Source organism: Sorghum bicolor, chromosome 6 (genome assembly GCF_000003195.3).
Source record: "Sorghum bicolor cultivar BTx623 chromosome 6, Sorghum_bicolor_NCBIv3, whole genome shotgun sequence".
In the NCBI taxonomy this organism is placed as follows: Eukaryota; Viridiplantae; Streptophyta; class Magnoliopsida; order Poales; family Poaceae; genus Sorghum; species Sorghum bicolor.
In genome coordinates, this window is record NC_012875.2 from 52,541,465 (window position 1) to 52,561,137 (window position 19,673).

Sequence of the window (19,673 nt, forward strand, 5' to 3'; positions counted from 1 at the left end):
TCAATATGAAATTTAAACCAAAATTAACCCCCTAAGTTTATATCTAATTTATCCATCCTCGCTATTATAAAGTAATCTCATAAATTCCTGTCTAAATTATCAACCTATGCTATTGAAACAACTAATGTACCTCTAAATTTGCATCTATATTATCTATATCTGACATTGTTAACAAAAATCTAAAGTAACCCCAAATATCTTCATCTAAATTAACTAACTCTGTCATAATACAAAAACTATCCCAAAATAGTATACATGTGCTTCTAACTCATGCAAAAAAACGCTCTGTAGGATTTGAACCTACGACATCGGGTTTTGGAGACCCGCGTTCTACCAAACTGAACTAAGAGCGCTTTCAAAACAAAAAAAAGAAAATCCTTTTCTATTCCTAACGTGTCTCACATCCGTAAGCTTCTAAATTATGAACTTCTGCCAATATTAACATAAAAACTACTAAAACTAAGCCTCACTTCTAGTCACAATATCATTACTAGAGGGGTAATATTAAGCCATGTAATCTTGTTGACATAGATCAATCTTAACTTGTTTTGTCGATCTGATTGGCTAGTAACAGTAAACCACGTCATAGAGTGGGTACTTTCCCCTATGCTCATAAATTCTAATCTCAAGAAATTGACTCAAGTTTTGTATGGATGGTTTGTGTCACTTCGTGAAAAAAGTGCATATAGACTCTCTAAGTGGGTTTTAGTGAAGTGAGAAGCAATTAAACCATAACCAACAAAATTTACAAGCGTATTTGTAGGTCATAAATCCCAAGAGAAAAATTTGCTGCTTGCCGTTAATAAGGTTTACTCAACTTCATTTCTATTTTTAAGTTGAGTTTATGTATAGCATACCATATTAACGAGATGGGAAACTAGATAGCCTGCATTAGATTTATGCTTGAGTAAACCTAACATACCCATGAGACATGCAAAAGCACAAAACAAAATATGTGGGTTTTTTCTTTTCTATTTGTGTTGTGGTGGAAGTGCAAAAGTTCCATAGTTTTTTGTAAAGTTTATGCACATCCTAAGAAATTAGGTTATGACATGGTGGCATGGAAGTTCAGTAAATGGATGATTCAACGCATAACTTTTTGTGGTATATGAGATTTATACACATCTCACTAGTCTTTTGAAGCTGACCAAAACTTTGGAAAACTGACCCCAAGCATTTAGGGCTCCTCTCATGAGCATTATATTCGTTGTGAGATTTGAGAGTGATTGAGAAAGAACAAGAGGGAGCACAAGTAAGCTTCAACTTCAACTCTTGAGCACTCAATATATTTGCCACCAATGGCTTTCACTCGTTACACGTGGTGGTTCATCATGACTAGGTATTGCCTGTTAGGCTCCTAGTATTGTGGTAAGCCTCAAGAAGTTTGAGTAACACATCCTTGATCTATGTGGTGGTTGGATGATAGTGTTTCAAGAGACTGTGCTCTTTGTAAGACCCTCAACTAAAGTGTAGGTTCCTTTGTGAAACTAACCTTCTGTAAAAGAAATTATCAAGTCTCTTGATTTGTTGCCTCTTCTTTTACCCATTGAATTTGGGGATTTATCTTGGTCTACTTAATGGAAACTCATTTGGTGAAATAGCTTGGATATACATACCGCATGAACTGAGGAAAGTTTGTGGATCTAATCCACATAGTTCTTGCATAGTTCTATTCTGTCAAAAAAACATATACTCATTTACGTGCAACTCTATTGACCATATATACTTCTCAGAACAATGAAGTTACTTGAACAACATGATGTATAAATAATTGGCAAACATATATAAACATTTATATGCACATAATGTCTCAATAGATTGCTTATTACAAGCATCATTATAGCTAATTATTGATTAACATCCTATTTTATTAACTATGCTTTATTTTCATGTAGAAAAAAGGAGGCCAGTGGGTATAGATAGAAGACTATCCTTTTTTGGGATTCAATTAGTTTTGTATTGCAGTTGAGTGCTCAAATAAAATGGGGAAGGAAGGTGGTAATGTTAAAGAACCTAGTTAATCATCAACTTCAGTAAATTTGGAAAGGCAGCCTAGCGGCTCCTTTACTTCCACCATGGTTGAAAACATCAAGAAGTTCACTAATGCACTCTTTCACGATGATACACCAAAAGGCCCAACTTCAAAAGAAATTCTCGAAGCACTCAATGAGATTGAAGGCTTGGATGATAACATTGAATTAGAGTCGTTTGACATCCTCACTACGGATGCTTGCAAGTTTGAGAGCTTGTTGGTACTCCCTATGGAGAGAAGGAAGAAGTGGCTCTGGAAGCAACTTAAAAAGTGATTGAACTTTAACTCAAAGCTATCAATTATGGTGACAATGTGTAGTACATAATTAGTGGTTTGATGTTTGTTGTGTGGCTTATGAAAGCTTGCTGAGACTTGGGAGATAATCATTTCCATTTGTGTTGCAACAATGGTTAGCAAATATTGTATAACCTGATTTTGAGGGATAATGGTTGCATATTATTATGAATGCCTAGAGATAATATTCTGTTCTTGTTATTTCTTTTTCATGTTCTGTAATTTCGTGTGTTGCAATGCAGTGTGTGAAGAGATTGGTTCGTTATATGGAGAGTGATGGGTGGGCATGTCCATTGGAGAGAGAGAGAGAGAGAGAGATCTAGGAGCTAATGTATACATATGCCGATTATTCTTTGCTTCACAAACTATTTGAATTTGTTTCCAAGAAACATATTCGATAGTTAGCCATATACAAGATTTTGTATCAGGAGGGGCAGATCTAGACCTTAGGCTAGGGGGCTGCAGCCCGGAGTATGGTCCAAAATTGCTAAGAACACCTCTTCATCTCCAGCCCAAAATAGTTTAGAGTCTAGGTATTCAGCCTTACCCAGCACTGATCTGTCGTAGGATTGCTAGCCTTCTCTTACTATTTTCTCCCTCCTATGTCGTTTCTGGATCCGCCACCGTGTATCAGCATGCTCAAAAAAAATTGTATCACTTTCTAGCCATTTCAATTCATTTCGGAATATGAATTGGAACCAATTCCACGGAACCAAACATGGGCCGTTACATTTCAGTTACATTTTTTATTCCTGCAGAGAGTCACACATCTTCGAAACTGTGGCGAAAACGGAAAGAGACAGCTAACGAGAGACATACGCTCAGTCGCGCGAAGCTACCTCCTCAGTTGATCTGAATTCTGATCAACAGGTCCAGACGAACTCGTTAGACCGGCAGAATCAAAGCTTATAATAATACATAGATTACCCAACAGAGTAGAACCAGTCTACTAATCAAAGGGATCTCAAATAATTCACCGCATCAAAAACAATCCTTTGTTTTCTCTGCCTCTCCTATAAATACGAACGAGCACCGGCCCATCTTTTGTCCTCACACAGCACCAGAAACACACTCGCACAACACAACACGCGCGGGTCACCTGTAGCTGGAGCTACAACTAGAAGTGGGACATGGCCTTCACCGGAGACGCCGACGGTTTCGCCCTCGACTTCATCCGCGAGCACCTGCTCGGCGGCGGCGGCGGCCCTGTGGATAGCACCGTAGACCCCGACGACCTCACCTTCCCGGTTCCGCCACCTCAACCAGAATTCGAGCCCACCATGCCGTTCTTGCCGCCGCCGCTGCCGCCGCAGCAGCATGGGTACATCGACATGGACCCGACCAACGAGTACATGGGCGAGGCGGCGGTCGCGTTCCCGGATCCGGAGCCGCCAGCGCCACCGGTGGTAATAGCGTTTGGAAGCCAGCCCTCGTCCCCCGTCAGACAGCCTCTGACCATCGCCGTGCCCCCGAGGCCGTACGCTTCGGCGGCAGCAACGGCGCCGCCCGCCGCCGCGGCCGAGGCCGTGGAGGACTTCCGCAAGTACCGCGGCGTCCGGCAGCGGCCCTGGGGCAAGTACGCGGCGGAGATCCGCGACCCGAAGCGGCGGGGCTCGCGCGTGTGGCTCGGCACCTACGACACGCCCATCGAGGCCGCGCGCGCCTACGACCGCGCCGCCTTCCGCATGCGCGGCGCCAAGGCCATCCTCAACTTTCCCAACGACGTCGGCACCCGCGGCGCCGACTTCTGGGCACCGCCGCCGCCCGCTCCGGCGAAGTCGAAGAACGCAGCCACGGCGACCACCGCGACGAACAAGAGGAAGCGGCAGCAGCTGCTGGTGGTGGAGGACCCCGACGACGACGACGTCGAGGTGATCGCCGTGGTGAAAAAAGAAGCGTACGACCATGGCCAGGTGGTCCCTGCTTACTCGTCGTCGACGTCCCAGGGCCAGGTGTACTCCTCCGCCTCTCAGTCGTCGTCCATGTCGACGCGCGAGACCACCGCGACCGCCTCGTCGACGGTGACGTCGTCTCCTACGGAAGAGACGGGACCGGGTGCTGTGGGGATCCCCATGACGCCGTCGAGCGGGAACTGGGAGCAGTACTGGGAGGCATTGCTCGGCACCCTGCCGCTGCTCTCGCCGCAGTCGCCCCATCCGGCGTTGGGCTTTCCCCAGCTTACCGTTACCTGATTAATTACAGCCGTGTTTGGATAAGCCAGGATTTCACCCAAACCTTTTGGATCGCCATGGAAATAGTCGGTTCATTTTCCATTCCAATCCAAGGGGATCGGGCCTACCATCATCAACATCCGAAACAAGCCAAATGTGAATGCCCAGCGTCATACTGGTGCAGAGCGTAAACGAAGAAACTACTAGCTAGATTTAATTTATTTACGGAGAGGTGCATACGTGTACATAGTTCGATGCTTGTTAAGAGTATGAGCAAAGGATTTGGCATTTTTAATAGGTTCGACATTGTAAGTTAATTCGAGTTAATTTGCATTGTTTAATGTAGTTCTTGGATTCTGCTACTCTGTAGTCATTTGTATTGTCTCGTTTCTCTAAACATTTTACTATTGCAAAGCTCATTTTACGTCACATGTAGCTGTGCAAATGCAGCAGAAAGAGACCTTGGTAGGCCTTGTTTAGTTCAAAAAAATTTATAAAATTTTTCAGATTTTCCATCACATCAAATCTTTAGACGCATGCATAGAGTATTAAATATAGACGAAAATAAAAACTAATTACACAGTTTGGTCGGAATTGACGAAACGAATTTTTTGAGCCTAGTTAGTTCATGATTGGACAATATTTATCAAATACAAACGAAAGTGCTGCTATTCCTATTTTGCAAAATTTTTTGGAACTAAACAAGGCCGTAGTCTCAATATATAGTTTCATATCACAGTCACCAAGACTATAAACTAGGTAACCAAGCCACATAAGTTTCATGGAGATGAAACTCCTCTCTCATTTAATGAAACTCCTTCATCTAATGACCCTGCCAAGTCAGCAAGTTTGCTTATGTGGCACCCTATTTAATATGCATGACACTCTCATGAAACATGCATTGAGATTGGCCTTATAAAATCATGCACTTTTAATTTTTTTAATAAGGCCTTGTTTAGTTCCCACCCAAAAAAATTTCATCCATCCCATCGACTGTTTGGACGCATGCATAGAATATTAAATATAGATTAAAAAATAAACTAATTACACAGTTTGGTTGAAAATAGCGAGACGAATCTTTTAAGCCTAGTTAGTCTATGATTAGCCTTAGGTGATACAGTAACCTACACGTGCTAATGACAGATTAATTATGCTTAATAGATTTGTCTTACAGTTTCCAAACGAGCTATGTAATTTGTTTTTTTATTAGTTTCTAAAAACCTCGTCCGACATCCTTCCGACACATCTGATGTGACATTCAAAAAAAATTTCATCCAAAATGTAAACAGAGCCTAACATAAAATGGTATCTATAGATTTATTGGGCAGTGTGCATTATCATCAAGACCTTATCTATATATAAGCTAGCGTAGGAGTGTAAGTTGAGCATGGGAAGCTTTGAACTATTCCCCTGCAGATGCGGCGAGCATCTCGGTTTTAGATATAGATATCTACACAAGTAGAGGACAGGTGTTGCGCTATTAGAAATAGCAACTATACTGCTACTTAACTGATAAACTTAATTAAAATAATGCCAAACTTAACTAAACTAGTGCTTGATATAGTAATCGCAGACATCAGTATATGACTCAGTGTAAAACTCTATCTGGTCAACGCTGGTAACCTTGATCTAGTTCGTGCTAGAGTGCTATAGGCATGTCAAGCACAATAACGTCATCAGTAGTCAAAAAACAGAATTGCTGGACCGGTCATGGAATTTGTTACCTGCCTAATTGTTTATTAATTAATCGATGGCCTTGTTTACTTCGCGAAAAGGAAAGTTCTTTTGATACTGTAGCATGTGTGTAATTGTAGTGATTAGTGTCTAATTATAGACTAATTAGGTTTAAAAGATTCATCTCGCAAAATACATACAAACTATGCAATTAGTTATTTTTAAATTTATATTTAATACTTAATGCATGTGTCCAAACATTTGATGCGATGGAGTGAAAAGTTTGCCTAACAAGCAAGACTCAAGCATCGACTGAGATTCCTTAGTATTTCAAATATGCGTACATGACATGGCAGGCATTTCAAGACATTAGTTAGTTAACGTTAGTTTTTGCTTTGGGAGGGCATAAGTTATTTCTACCGTCAGTTACACGTAATTATATACTATTGGCTGTCGATATAGCTGAGTAGTTCTAACTGTACCTAGTTCTTATTTTCGCCAACAGTACAAATGTAGTTTGGACTGTCGGTTTTGGATTGAACCGATCTTACAATAATAATAAAAAGAAAACAGAGCCGATCGACTGACGATCGAACCGATTTCTGCTGTTGGTTCTGATTTATTTTTAGGAAATTGGCAAAACAGACCATTTGAAACATGGCTACATATGCTAGCTGCATGATACACAGCTAGTAAGAAAAGTCGAGGCACACCTAATAATCATATGAGTTTGATTTCAACGGTTGCGTTCAAAGCTAAATCGTTTCAACCAAGGAAAAAAAAAATCGTCTAGACCGAGATCGCGACGTCAGTATCAGTGCTTGCATGGAGAAACTAGGCCAGCTTTGTTCTGCCGATGCCAATGGATTAGATTCCAGGTTAAAGATTACCACACGACTAAAGGCAGCTAGGCTTGATGCACTGAAAATTCAACTGGTAGCTTTGTGTGTTTATCCCATCGATCCGGCTACAACAACTCTATCAGATTGAACATCCCTTTTCAAGAAGATTGAAAAAAAAAATTAAAAGAGAAAGGGAATGCTTGCTATAGCAGATTGAGGAAAACTTCATCCCTTTCTCTACAGGCACATGGGACCCACACATAAGTCACTTAGCAAAATTTTATATATCTCCTTCTATCCTCTCGATTCCCCTGGACGTCTGGGATTCGATCACTATTATAATATTTTTAATGGAGACACATAAGTCACTTTAGATTAATGGAGGCAGGTATTGCAACCGCCGTCTATCAAAGGTCATTGTTAATGTCAGATTAATGGAGGCAGTTGTTTTTTTGCCTACCTTCGTAAATCAAATAGGAAAAAAAGAAAAAAAACCATGGATAAGCCCTCCAGGCCCATCCATAGGCCCGCTAAGCCCACTCACGGACAGCCGCCATAGCCGCTCACCGGCGCTTGGACCACGCACACGTACTGCTAGGATCTGGCCGCATGCCACCAGATCAGGGCGCAACCGTCGCATGTGCTATCTCCCGCCACATCCGGAGGTGGTGGAGGGGGAGCAAGCCACCGCCACCACGAAGAGGAGGAGCGTGCCAAATCCGCGCCTTGGGAGGGAGAGGGAGCCCGCCATGGTGGAGAGGATTGTGCATTGGATCCACCTCCTTATTGCACTGCCATTGGCCGGATCTAGCCTCCCTGCGCCACCACCGAACGTATGTGGACTCCCTGCACTTCAATCGGCCGGATCAGGCCTCCTTGCACCACCACCAGTCGGTTCCGGCCTCCCCGTGTTGCTATCGGTCGCTAGGGGAGAAGGGTGTCGTCGGGCTGTGAGAAAGAGGGAGAGGGGCTCGGGAGGGAGATGGTGCGCTATCGTGCTCGAGAAAGAGAACGTGTGCCGTCAGGCTTCAAAGGGAGATGGGGTGCCGTCGGACTAAAGGGAGAGTGTTTCATGAAGGAGATAAATGAACTAACAAGAGGAGGAAAATCCAACTCTAGCTTATAGGTGAATCCGGTAGATATGGGCTTTGCGATATGGGCCAGTCTTAATGGAGATGGGCCTTATAGTTGCCCGCCTCGGAAAATGGATTTGGGAAGGCGGTTGCCTTAAGACAACTGCCTCCGGAATTAGAGGATTTTTGGATGTGATTGTCTTAAGGCGTCCGTCTTCATAAATCAATTTTAGGAGACGGTTATGTTTTGACTGCCTCCGTAAATCGATTTTACGAGGTGGGCAAATGTGACCGTCTCGGTAAATTAAAATGAACGCCTCTGTTAATAGCCCAACATTTTAGGAGGTGGGTGGATTTTATGTCTACCTCCATTAATGTTTGGGCACTGCCTTCTAAAATCATTTGTGTAGTAGTGAGAAGAGCTCTCTCAGTAGCATGGGTGTTGTAAGGACCATTACTCCTAATAGGGGGTGAATTAGGCAACTTAAAATCTACTTCTAAATTATGGTCTCTAATTTTCACCTTAGAAAAACCTATGCAATACGTTAAGGTCCTTTCGAACCCCGGCCAGGCACCCTCCCGGTAGTGCCAGGGGACAAAAAAATAAACTATCTAAACGTGCAAGTATGGTTTTGCTAGTGTGTTATTATCACTACCGGAAAAGAGTTATGCAATCTAGGTTTCAATCCTATCAATTAGGAAAGGTAAAACACACCACCAATGTAGCAATATAAATGTGGAATCTTAAGATTAGGTAGAGATGCAAACTTCCATCGATGACTCTAGTATTTTTATCGAGGTATTGAGAAGCATGCAAGCTTCTGCTAGTTCTCGTTGGAGCACCTCACAAGGGCCAAGCTCCTGGTTGACTAACTCATGGATAGCACCGGGCCTTCTTCACCCGCAAGTGGGTCTCTGGTGTGCCTCATAGCAAGCCTTTCTAGAACCGCTTCCTGCCGTCTTTACTATCAAACTTCTGGCCGAAACGCCGTGGGCCTTGTTCCCTTCATACATGGTGGTTGGTGTGGTTACAAGCACAGCGCGCACACGCACCTTATAGAGCCATAAATGTAAATACTATTCACTAGAAACTTGATAAAAAATGAACTATTTTTATTGGCGACCAACTCATAGCTGCATTGTTTCGTCCAGAGGGAATATATAGCTAGAAAATAAATAAAGAGCGAGGCGTGACCATTTCGTTGTTTGTTCATATAGTTAGGACAAGTTTAGTTCCCTTTATTAAAATTTAGCTACTAAAATTATGTTAGCTACTTTTAAGTAATTAGTGGGACTAAACTATTTTAGCTTATTTTTAGTCAGTGTATTTGGAGAACCACACCTGCCCTTAGATCGATCTCCCAGAGTCAGAGTCGTTGCCGGAAACTGGAGCTCTTTTTTATGTGTATACACAACATGATGTATCGAAAGTCTCAAGCTAAGCTTAGGGCTTGTTTAGTTCCGAAAAGTGAAAAGTTTTCGGTACTGTAGTATTTTCGTTTGTTTGTGATAAATATTATTCAATCATGAACTAACTAGGATTAAAAGATTCGTCTCGTGATTTACAGCTAAACTGTGTAATTAGTTTTTGTTTTCGTTTATATTTAATGTTTTATGCATGTGCCACAAGATTCGATGTGACGAGGAATCTTGAAAACTTTTTGGTTTTCCAGGTGAACTAAGGCCTTGTTTAGTTCACCCTGAAAACCAAGGCCTTGTTTAGTTTCAAAAAAATTTTGCAAAATTTTTCAGATTCTCCGTCACATCGAATCTTTAGACGCATGCATGGAATATTAAATATAGATAAAAATAAAAACTAATTGCACAGTTTGGTCGAAAATGACGAGACGAATCTTTTGAGCCTAGTTAGTCTATGATTGGATAATTTTTGTCAAATACAAACGAAAGTGCTACAGTGCCGATTTTGCAAAATTTTTTGGAACTAAACAAGGCCCAAAAAGTTTTCAAGATTCCCCGTCACATCGAATCTTGTGGCAAATGCATGAAACATTAAATATAGACGAAAACAAAAAACTAATTACACAGTTTAGCTGTAAATCACGAGACAAATCTTTTAATCCTAGTTAGTCTATGATTGGATAATATTTATCACAAACAAACAAAAATGCTACAGTACCGAAATCTTTTCATTTTTCGGAACTAAACAAGGCCTAAACAAAACTTTCCAGTTAGAGTACACGCTTCGCTTCTTTTAACAGAATGTGACTGCAATTAAGAGGGGCGTCGATCAGCCGAAACAGAGCCACACATGCAAGTTATCCCAGGACAGGCAAGAAACCTCCGTGAGTTGTGACTGGGGAGTAGTACTGTAATAATCAGTGGCAGCATCTTTTTGACGAAACACAGTAGCAGCATCTGCATTCTTCAGTTTCAAAGGTTGACCATCTCTCTCTCTCTCTCTCCCCTTTGATGTCAATAGCTCGACCGGACGACTTCAAAGCAAAAACACCGGAGACGACCGTAACAGGAGCACGCATTAGTAGAAGCTATCTATAGGATCGCACTGTAGCTAGCGACCGACAGAAGCTCTTGCGTTGCTGCGACAACGCGATAGGGGAGTACGACCCGACGCCACATGCTCCATGCTCTCCCGTCTCTATCGCGCGCAGCAGATAAATTGCAAAAAAAAAACAGGAGTAGAAAAAACCGCCGCGATTTGGACCATGAATTAGTACTATGGCCTTGTTTAGTTTCCAGAAAATTTTACAAAATTTTTCACATTCTCTGTCACATCAAATCTTTAGACGCATGCATGGAGTATTAAATATAGACGAAAATAAAAACTAATTACACAATATGGTCGGAATTGACGAGACGAATCTTTTGAGCCTAGTTATTTTATAATTGGATAATATTTGTCAAATACAAACGAAAGTGCTACAGTGTCGATTTCACATATTTTTTGGGAACTACACAAGGCCTATATATATATCGGTTTTCTTCAGTTTCAAAGGCTGATCCGTCGATCAAACAAAGCGGCGCGCGCGTAGACCGGCCGTTATATAGTTTGTACGTCGTGGTGGCCGACCGGTTCATGGCGTCGTCCGGTCACGATCAGGCACGGCATATTAAGAGACTAGGCACATGCATTCTGTTACAAGAATGTATGGGCTGAGCATGTGGCCTTGTTTGCTTCCACCGGCAGCTCATCACACACACAGCGGCCAGGCAGCAGAGACTAGAGATCGATGACCAGGAGCTGCTTGGTCATGCATCATCCGACGATCGATCCATCCGTTGTTGGACTCAACACCATACTCGTGCTTGTCGCTCTGAGTTTGACGATGCTGCTCGCTCGTAGAGAGTCGCAAGCCAGACTTGGCAGATTCAGAGTCAGAGGCAGAATGACAAGCAATGCAAGAAGCGGTCCGATGGCTGCTGGGCATGGACTATACTCTTGAGTCTCTTGACACACACAAAAAATGATGAACATATTCGGAACTCCAGGCTCTTGCTGCTTGTACGTACTCGTAAATAAATGATTAGTAACACAGATCGAGTTGACATGCTGTGTGCTCTCGCAGGTGTTGCATGCATGGTACGGTCGTCGGTCGACGACGTTGCTACCATCTTCTTAAGGATTGACCGGGCTTGCACGTACGTACTGCATTGTCGAATGAGCTTCGTTTTCGGCACGAGCGGTCCATTTGTAGGGGCTCAAAGTTAATATAATATGCTTAATTATTTGCTCCCGACATGCATGAACTCTTCCAGGTTTAGTGATAATATCATTTGGAGGTTTGGTCTCTCATGGAGATTTAGTGTTAAATCAGTATATAATGCTATGACTCAGAATGATAGTGGACCTTACTATAAAAAAATCTAGAAAGGTAAAATTCCTAATAAATTCAAAATTTTCTTATGGTTAATGATGAATAATGCAGTGTTGACCAAAGACAATTTGCTGAGAAGGAAATGGTCTGATAGCCCCTCATGCTTTTTTTTTTTGATAAAGATGAAACCATATCACATCTTTTCTTTCAATGTAGTACTGCTAGGACTGTTTGGGCCATTGTGGCCAAGAGCATTGGAGCTAATAATGTGCCTAGATCTCTAAAGCAATGTTGGGATTGGTGTGAGCACTGGATCCCAGATGGTAAATAGTTTCATACAATTGGAATTGCTGTAATACCCGATTTTAAGAACAAAACCAGATATGCACCATATGTGAGTCTTAGAAGTCAAATCTCACATATAGCTACAAATAAGGGGTAATATCAAAGGACAATGCATAAATATATAACGTACTTAGTATAAAAGAGATAACCTTTAATAGCAAACAACGGATAGACAACTCCAACTTCGGGTATTAACTTCTCTCTACAGGATCCAACTGACTGGTTGATCACAAGCCTAAACTTCTCCTGAGGTTTGGGGGAAATAGCAAGAGTGAGTCCATGTCGAACTCCACAAGTATAGCAACTAGATTGTATAGCTCCTACAATCTCATGATCAATGTGACATAAATTATGTAAAGCATTAAACAATAAACGATGCGCATATTTAACACATAGGAATCATCATCGTCGCAGCAAGAATCCCCAAGGCCGCTCCTGACCATGAGCTCGGCTAGTATACTAGTTTTTAACCCTCTGCAGAGGTTGTACATCTTTACCCATGAGTCATGATTTACCCTTTCGCCCGAGGTGATCAGCCTCTTAACCCACTTCCAAGGAAGGTCGGCAGGGATCACTATGAAGCCTTTCAAAAGTTCGTCTAACATGTTAGGGCCGCAAGGTTTTCTTTGCGCGCAGATATAGATACCCCCTTCCAAATGGCACAATGACGCGCAGCCTATACACATAAGGACAGGGGCTCGCACTATACCCAAAACGGTTCAGCCCCTCCGCCCTTTCGGGTAACCTCTAACAAGCTAGAAAAGGTCTTCATACTGAGCTAAAGCCAGAGCCATTATAGCCCTCATGGTTGCACTGTTGTCCCGGTTATCACTTACAGATAAATCATCAAGTGGCTAAAAAGTCATTTTTATCATTTATTACTTAACATCAATCTAGTCACACGATCATGGTCACAGAAATAAAATCCAAATGCTATACTTGCCTTAATCCAATTACTCTTGCTGATCTTGCTAGTTGTCCAAGTACTGATCTTGATCACTGAAGCACTCTTGTTCACCACGAATTGCTCATCGTCTAATCTCGATCATCGATCACACAAACAATCGAAGAAAACATACACGAAGCAAACAAAGCTACAATTAGAACAGTACACCAAACATGTAAAAATAGTATGAAAAGTTTATAAAATGATCCTACGCATCGCTACGATTTTATAGACGTAAAGATCACGAAAATCGGAGTTAAAACGTAGAAGTTATGAATTTTCTAGAGAAATATCATGTTAAGTCAATTTGTATTTTAAATTAGAAAAATCAAGGTAAACTAATTATATTTTATTTATAATCCAATTGCATAATTATTATTCAAGTTAGGATTTAAACCATGAAATTAAATAGACAGTCTACGTAATTATTAAGAATATCTTCATGATATATAAAGGATGGATTTTCTTGAATTGAGAAATAATAGAAAATAGTGATTTATTATGCATGAATGATATATATATGACACGAGTATTATCTGTAATCACTAAAGTATTGCACACCTTTAATCAAACATGCATGCGTGGGTGACGCTCTTTACTGGTGCAATGAAAGAATTTACATGTTCGACGAACTGGGTAACCACAACTTGTATTTGCTTGACACGAAGCCTCTCGGTGACCAAATCTCCAATCACAGGATACACGCTCAACACTTGCAGACCTCCATTCATGTCCACCTGTTGGCAGTTCTGATCAACAGTACAACAGTGTGAAGGATTCTTTTTCTTCGCTTAGGAATCAGACAGCACAGCAGTGATTTTAATACCTGGATCCATCGATTTTGCTTTGAACAGCGGCGTGACACGCAACAGCTTTTTTTTTCTTTCTAGATGAATAACGCCGATCTGGCTTCAACTCGACAAGAACACGACCGTGCACCACCTTGGACTCGACGTGTATGAGAGTCGCGGATTGGAAATCACCCATCAAATCGCCGAGTGCAGAAAATTGACCGCGGCGGCAGCGCAATGAAGAGAGATAAAACCCTAGATTTTCTTTTCTTATCTCGTGTCTAGCTTTTTAGTATTTATAAGAATTATTAGTACATATATATAGGGAGAGAAACTCCCCACCTCCACGTCAACTAGCGATATGGTACTAATTGATTTGCAACCTTCATCTTTACTAATAGGACTAATTAATTATTAAAGCCCATTAGTAAATAAAGACATTGACCATTGAGATCATGGGCTTGAGCGTGGGATAAAATGAAAGATTTTATTATTTTCGTAATTAACTAATTTAGTGAATAAAATAATTCTAGAAAAGTCCAGAATTATTATTTAAGCCATGAAAAATACTCCAAATGCTCCAAAAATTCAAGGAAAATTCTCAGAGACATTATGGAACATGAGGAATCCAAATAAAGTATTTGGAGCTCATGATGAGATAATTTGGAGCATCTAAAAAAATTAGATTATGCTCACAGTCAAATGGGAACAAGTTCCAGAAAAGTGCTGAAATAATTCCTGGTAAGTTTTTAGAGATTGATTGATGGACGAGGAACTAAAAGAAGTGCTTTGAGTGACAAAGAAAATATTTTAGGAAGGTCCTAATAAAAATTTGAGCTTAGAAACAAGGAATTTGTTTGTAGATAAAAGATAAATATGTGCCGAATAAGGAAGATCGATCTACTAAACGTATTTTAAATATTTTTCTTACTATCAACACATAAAGGAGCAACAAGCATCACATCAAAACATATGCACCAGCATGTATGCATAATAATATTGCTAAGCCTTATGATAATTTTTAATTTAATGAAAAATATTATTTTTCCTATATTTTCATGAGCACAAAAATACAAATTAAATAATTTTATCTATATTTCAAAAGGAGTAAATTTTAGGGTGTTACAATTGCAGCAATTTGCTCGGCTATTTGGAAAACACGGAACAAAACCTGTTTTGAAGGCAAAATGTTGAATGATCCTATTTCCATTGTTGTATGTTATGCTTATGCGCTTATTGAGTTCTGGGCAGGGCTTTTTGCTGAAGGCGACAAGGAAGCTTTGGTTGCTGGTGCAAATACCATGTTGGCTATTGCACTCAAGATTTTGAGCAAAAGGAAGCGGGCTGGAGATCAGAAACTGCTTAAAGATGGAGCCACAGATGATGCTACGGAATGAAGTCTTTGTATGCTCGCTGCCTTTGGTCTGGATACGCTGGTGGAAGATATGTCTGACGTTCTAGCATTTGTTTCTGTGATGTATAAACCCTGTGTGTTGGCCGCCTGCTGGTATATCTGTGCGGGTTCTAGAGTGTTTTGGTTTGGTGGCGTCTCCTTTTTAATTTGGAGGAAGTAGTAAGTTGGACGATCTATTGGGTCTTTTTCTGCTTAAACAGTCTAAATTCTCTGTATTTCCATTGGACATCTACTGGAAATGGCTATGTCCCGATTTATAAAAAAATGAACTCTTCCAGGTTCGTCGTCAATATTGGTAGTCACAACCACAATTTACTACTTCTTCTAGTAAGGTGGACTTCTCCTAGTATTTTAGCATTCAAAATTTAGTATGAACTTTCCCTACTAAATATCTCCTAGTGGGATTCCCTAATGCTTTGACTATTTGTAGTATTTTATAACTACTTAAAAACACTAGGAGAATTCTACTATTTTAGTAGTGAGTACTCCGTAGAAAATCCGACGGTCCAGTACGTTATGAAATTTAAGTGACATAGATTCTAGAAGTTGGCTTCACGGACAGAGGAGTACGTCAGATTAAAATCCGACGGTTCAAAATTCGTGTGTTGGAAGGTGTCGAAACACTCGATTCATGTTATCCCTGCCGTCAGTTGTTTCATGTTGTTGGTAGACGATTAAACATGGAAAGTTACAAACGGGGAAACACATTATTACGCGCCGACCGCAAAAACGTCTGTTTTTAGTTTCCACCGTGTCTCCATCGTCAAGGACGAAGATCCGTGGTACAAAGGCAAGCAAATGCTGTACGACGTGAGGTTTACAAGTTGCAGGTGCATCAGTGCAGGGCGTAGCGGCCTCAAACCCACAATCAATGCAAGCCTGAAGCCTACATATACAACAGAGAGCTGCTCACGTCGTCCCCGACCCTGAGGACCGAGCGAGGCATCGTCCGTGCATGGATTAGATAGCACTAGCACCGTAGACCCCCACAACCTCGCCTTCCCGGTTCCGCCACCTCAACCAGAATTCGAGCACATGCCGTTCTTGCCGCCGCCGTGGACGCAGCAGCAAGGGTACATCGGCATGGACCCGAGCCCGACCAACGAGTACATGGGCGAGGCAGCGGCGGCGCCACCGCCCGTCAGGCAGCCTCTGACCGTACCCCTGAGGCCGTACGCTTCGGCGGCGGCAACGGCCGCGTCCGCCGTCGAACAGCTGGCTGCAGCGGCCACGCCCGAGGCCGTGGAGGACTTGCGCAAGTACCGCGGCGTCCGGCAGCGGCCCTGGGGCAAGTACGCGGCGGAGATCCGCGACCCGAAGCGGCGGGGCTCGCGCGTGTGGCTCGGCACCTACGACACGCCCATCGAGGCCGCGCGCGCCTACGACCGCGCCGCCTTCCGCATGCATGCGCGGCGCCAAGGCCATCCTCAACTTTCCCAACGACGTCGGCACCCGCGGCGCCGACTTCTGGGCACCGCCGCCGCCCGCTCCGGCGAAGTCGAAGAACGCAGCCACGGCGCCGGCCACCGCGACGAACAAGAGGAAGCGGCAGCAGCTGCTGGTGGTGGAGGACCCCGACGACGACGACGTCGAGGTGATCGCCGTGGTGAAAAAGGAAGTGAAGATTGTCGTTGAGGTCCCTGCTTATTCGTCGTCGTCCCAGGTCCAGGTGTACTCCGCCTCTCGGTCGTCGTCCATGTCGACGCGCGAGACCACAGCGACCGCCTCGTCGACGGTGACGTCGTCTCCTGCGGAAGAGACGGGATCGGGTGCTGTGGAGTTCCCCATGACGCCGTCGAGCGGAAACTGGGAGCAGTACTGGGAGGCATTGCTCGGCACCCTGCCGCTGCTGTCGCCGCAGTCGCCCCACCCGGCGTTGGGCTTTCCCCAGCTTACCGTTACTTGATTAATTACAGCCGTGTTTGGATTGGCAAGGATTTCACCGAATCCTTTTGGATCGCCAATAAGGAAAGTCTCGCTTCATTTTCCATTCCAATCCAAGGGGATCCAGAGCCTAACCTTCATCCTCCTAAACAAGCCAACTGCGAATGCCCAGTGTAACTTACTTCGAGTTAATTTTCATTGTTTAATGTAGTTCTTGGATTCTCTACTCTGTAGTCATTTGCATTATTCGTTCTCTAAACATTTACTATTGCAAAGCTCATTTTACGTCACATATAGTTGTGCAAAGGCAGCAGAAGAGACCTTGCTATATATTTTTTTTTTTTTGACTGAACTGGAGGGGCCGAGGCCCCTACAGGAAATGCATTAAAGAAAACAAAGAACAAACAAAGATTGTTTTAAGGTACAAATACAAAAAAGAAGAGGAGCAAAAGAATAAAATCATGCACTTCTATTTTTGGCCTAATAACACAACATGGTATTTATAGATTTATTCAGTGAAATGCACCAGTATGAATTGTCTAAAACTAGGATTAGTATCAGGAACACTTAAGACCACATTCAGTTCCCACGGAATCAGGTCCGGAACCGTTCCTGCCAGGAATGTTAGTGTAATGACTATAGACTGCCATGAGCAACAACTATTCCTAGCAGAATTAATTTCTAACCTGAACGAGTCCTAAAATTAATTCAATGCTACCAAAAAAAAATTCAAATAAATTAATAGAAATGACTTAGGTCTTGTTTAGATCCAAATTTTTTTTAGATTTTGATACTGTAGCACTTTCGTTTTTATTTGACAAACATTGTCCAATTATGTAGTAACTAGGCTTAAAAAATTCGTATCGTGATTTACAGATAAACTGTGTAGTTATTTATTTTTTATCTATATTTAATGTTCCATGCAAGTGCCGCAAGATTCGATAGGATGGGGAATCTTGTAAAGTTTTGGGTTGTTGGATGTATCTAAACAAGACCTTAGTAGTTAGTGCCATGCTCGAGCTTAGAGTCCTGTATAAAAGCTTTTATTTTTATAGGTCTTGTTTAGATCCAAAAAATTTTGTCATTTTGACACTGGAGCATTTTCGTTTTTATTTGACAAACATTGTCCAATCATAGAATAACTAGGCTTAAAAGATTTGTCTTATGATTTACAGACAAACTATATAATTAGTTTTTGTTTTTATCTATATTTAATGCTCCATGCATGTGTCGCAAGATTCGATGTGACGGAGAATCTTAAAAAGGTTTTGGTTTTGGGGTGAACTAAACAAGACCTAATTCTTTCAATGATAAAGTTTACTTTTGAATAGTTAAATTCCCCACAAATAATAAGTCATTATAAATATTAAAATCTTTTTCCTCTGTAATTTCCCAAGTATGTCTTTAATATACTCTTTAATATATTAAGACTCGGCACTCCTTTTTTTCCCTTTTTGTCAAGAGTGGACGTTTGCCAATAATACACATTTTAGGTATCATGGATCCCACATCTATTTTCACCGCTTTTTCTGAGTAAAAACAATTTCAACAAACGCTTCTTTGGTTGCATGGGCGGCGCCAGGGTATGCCCCGAATACCCGTGATTTTGTGACAAACACAAATATATATGTATATATACACGTATAATCAGCATATATGTTAGTTTGTTATAAATATTGCAAGTATGTAGCCCATAAGAGCAACTCAAATAGTCTGGCTAAAATTAATTGTCACATTCTATTGTTTAGCTATCTTGTTATTTTACAAAGTCTTACGGTTAGCGTCCTATATATAGCCACCGAAAATCAAGGAAAAGTCAACTTTCTATTTTAAAAAATTAGATAGCATATTAGTTGGAGTATACCTTTTGCTATACAAATTTTAAAATAGTATAAATAACAAGAATAGTTAAACTCTTGAAGTTGCTCTAAGCCTAGTAGAACAACTAGTAGCGGCAGCCCATGAACTCATCAGAAAGAAACCCTATTAACGACATTCCTCTAGCGGCGACGGCGACGGTCAGTGGTCTTTATAGCCTTTCTCATATATGGCTCCCCCTTAACGCCTTTCTCATATACGGCCTTTCTCATATACGGCTTGAAGCAACAACAAGGTGAACACAAAGATCTCACATCTATTTTTTATTCTTCAAAGTAAGAATTGAAGGTTTCATTTTCTTCTTTTTTTTTTGTTACATTCTGATTTTTTTAAAGAAATGTTGCATTGTGTTCTTGTAACATAGATAAAGAATTTATATAGACTTTGATTATTATCAGGGGCGACACTAGGCCCACTTTGTCTGATGCCTTATTACCAGGATAAACAAATATTTTACCTAGCATATATTTTAAAAAAATTATATGTCTACTTGAGCTGTGTACTAGAATCAATTTTGTATTGATTTTATCTCCTA

At 41.6% G+C, this 19,673-nt stretch overlaps 1 protein-coding gene, 1 non-coding gene and 1 pseudogene across 2 annotated transcripts; 2 read left to right on the top strand and 1 right to left on the bottom strand.

The window, feature by feature from the left end:
• On the bottom strand, positions 280–353 carry TRNAW-CCA. Its single transcript has one exon. It is a non-coding gene; the product is annotated as a tRNA-Trp (tRNA).
• LOC8083350 (ethylene-responsive transcription factor ERF104) lies at positions 3,388–4,876 on the top strand. Its single transcript, XM_021464016.1, has one exon. It carries the CDS (start codon positions 3,457–3,459, stop codon positions 4,516–4,518), a length of 1,062 nt encoding a protein of 353 aa, XP_021319691.1. The 5' UTR covers positions 3,388–3,456; the 3' UTR covers positions 4,519–4,876.
• On the top strand, positions 16,314–17,535 carry LOC8083351 (annotated as a pseudogene).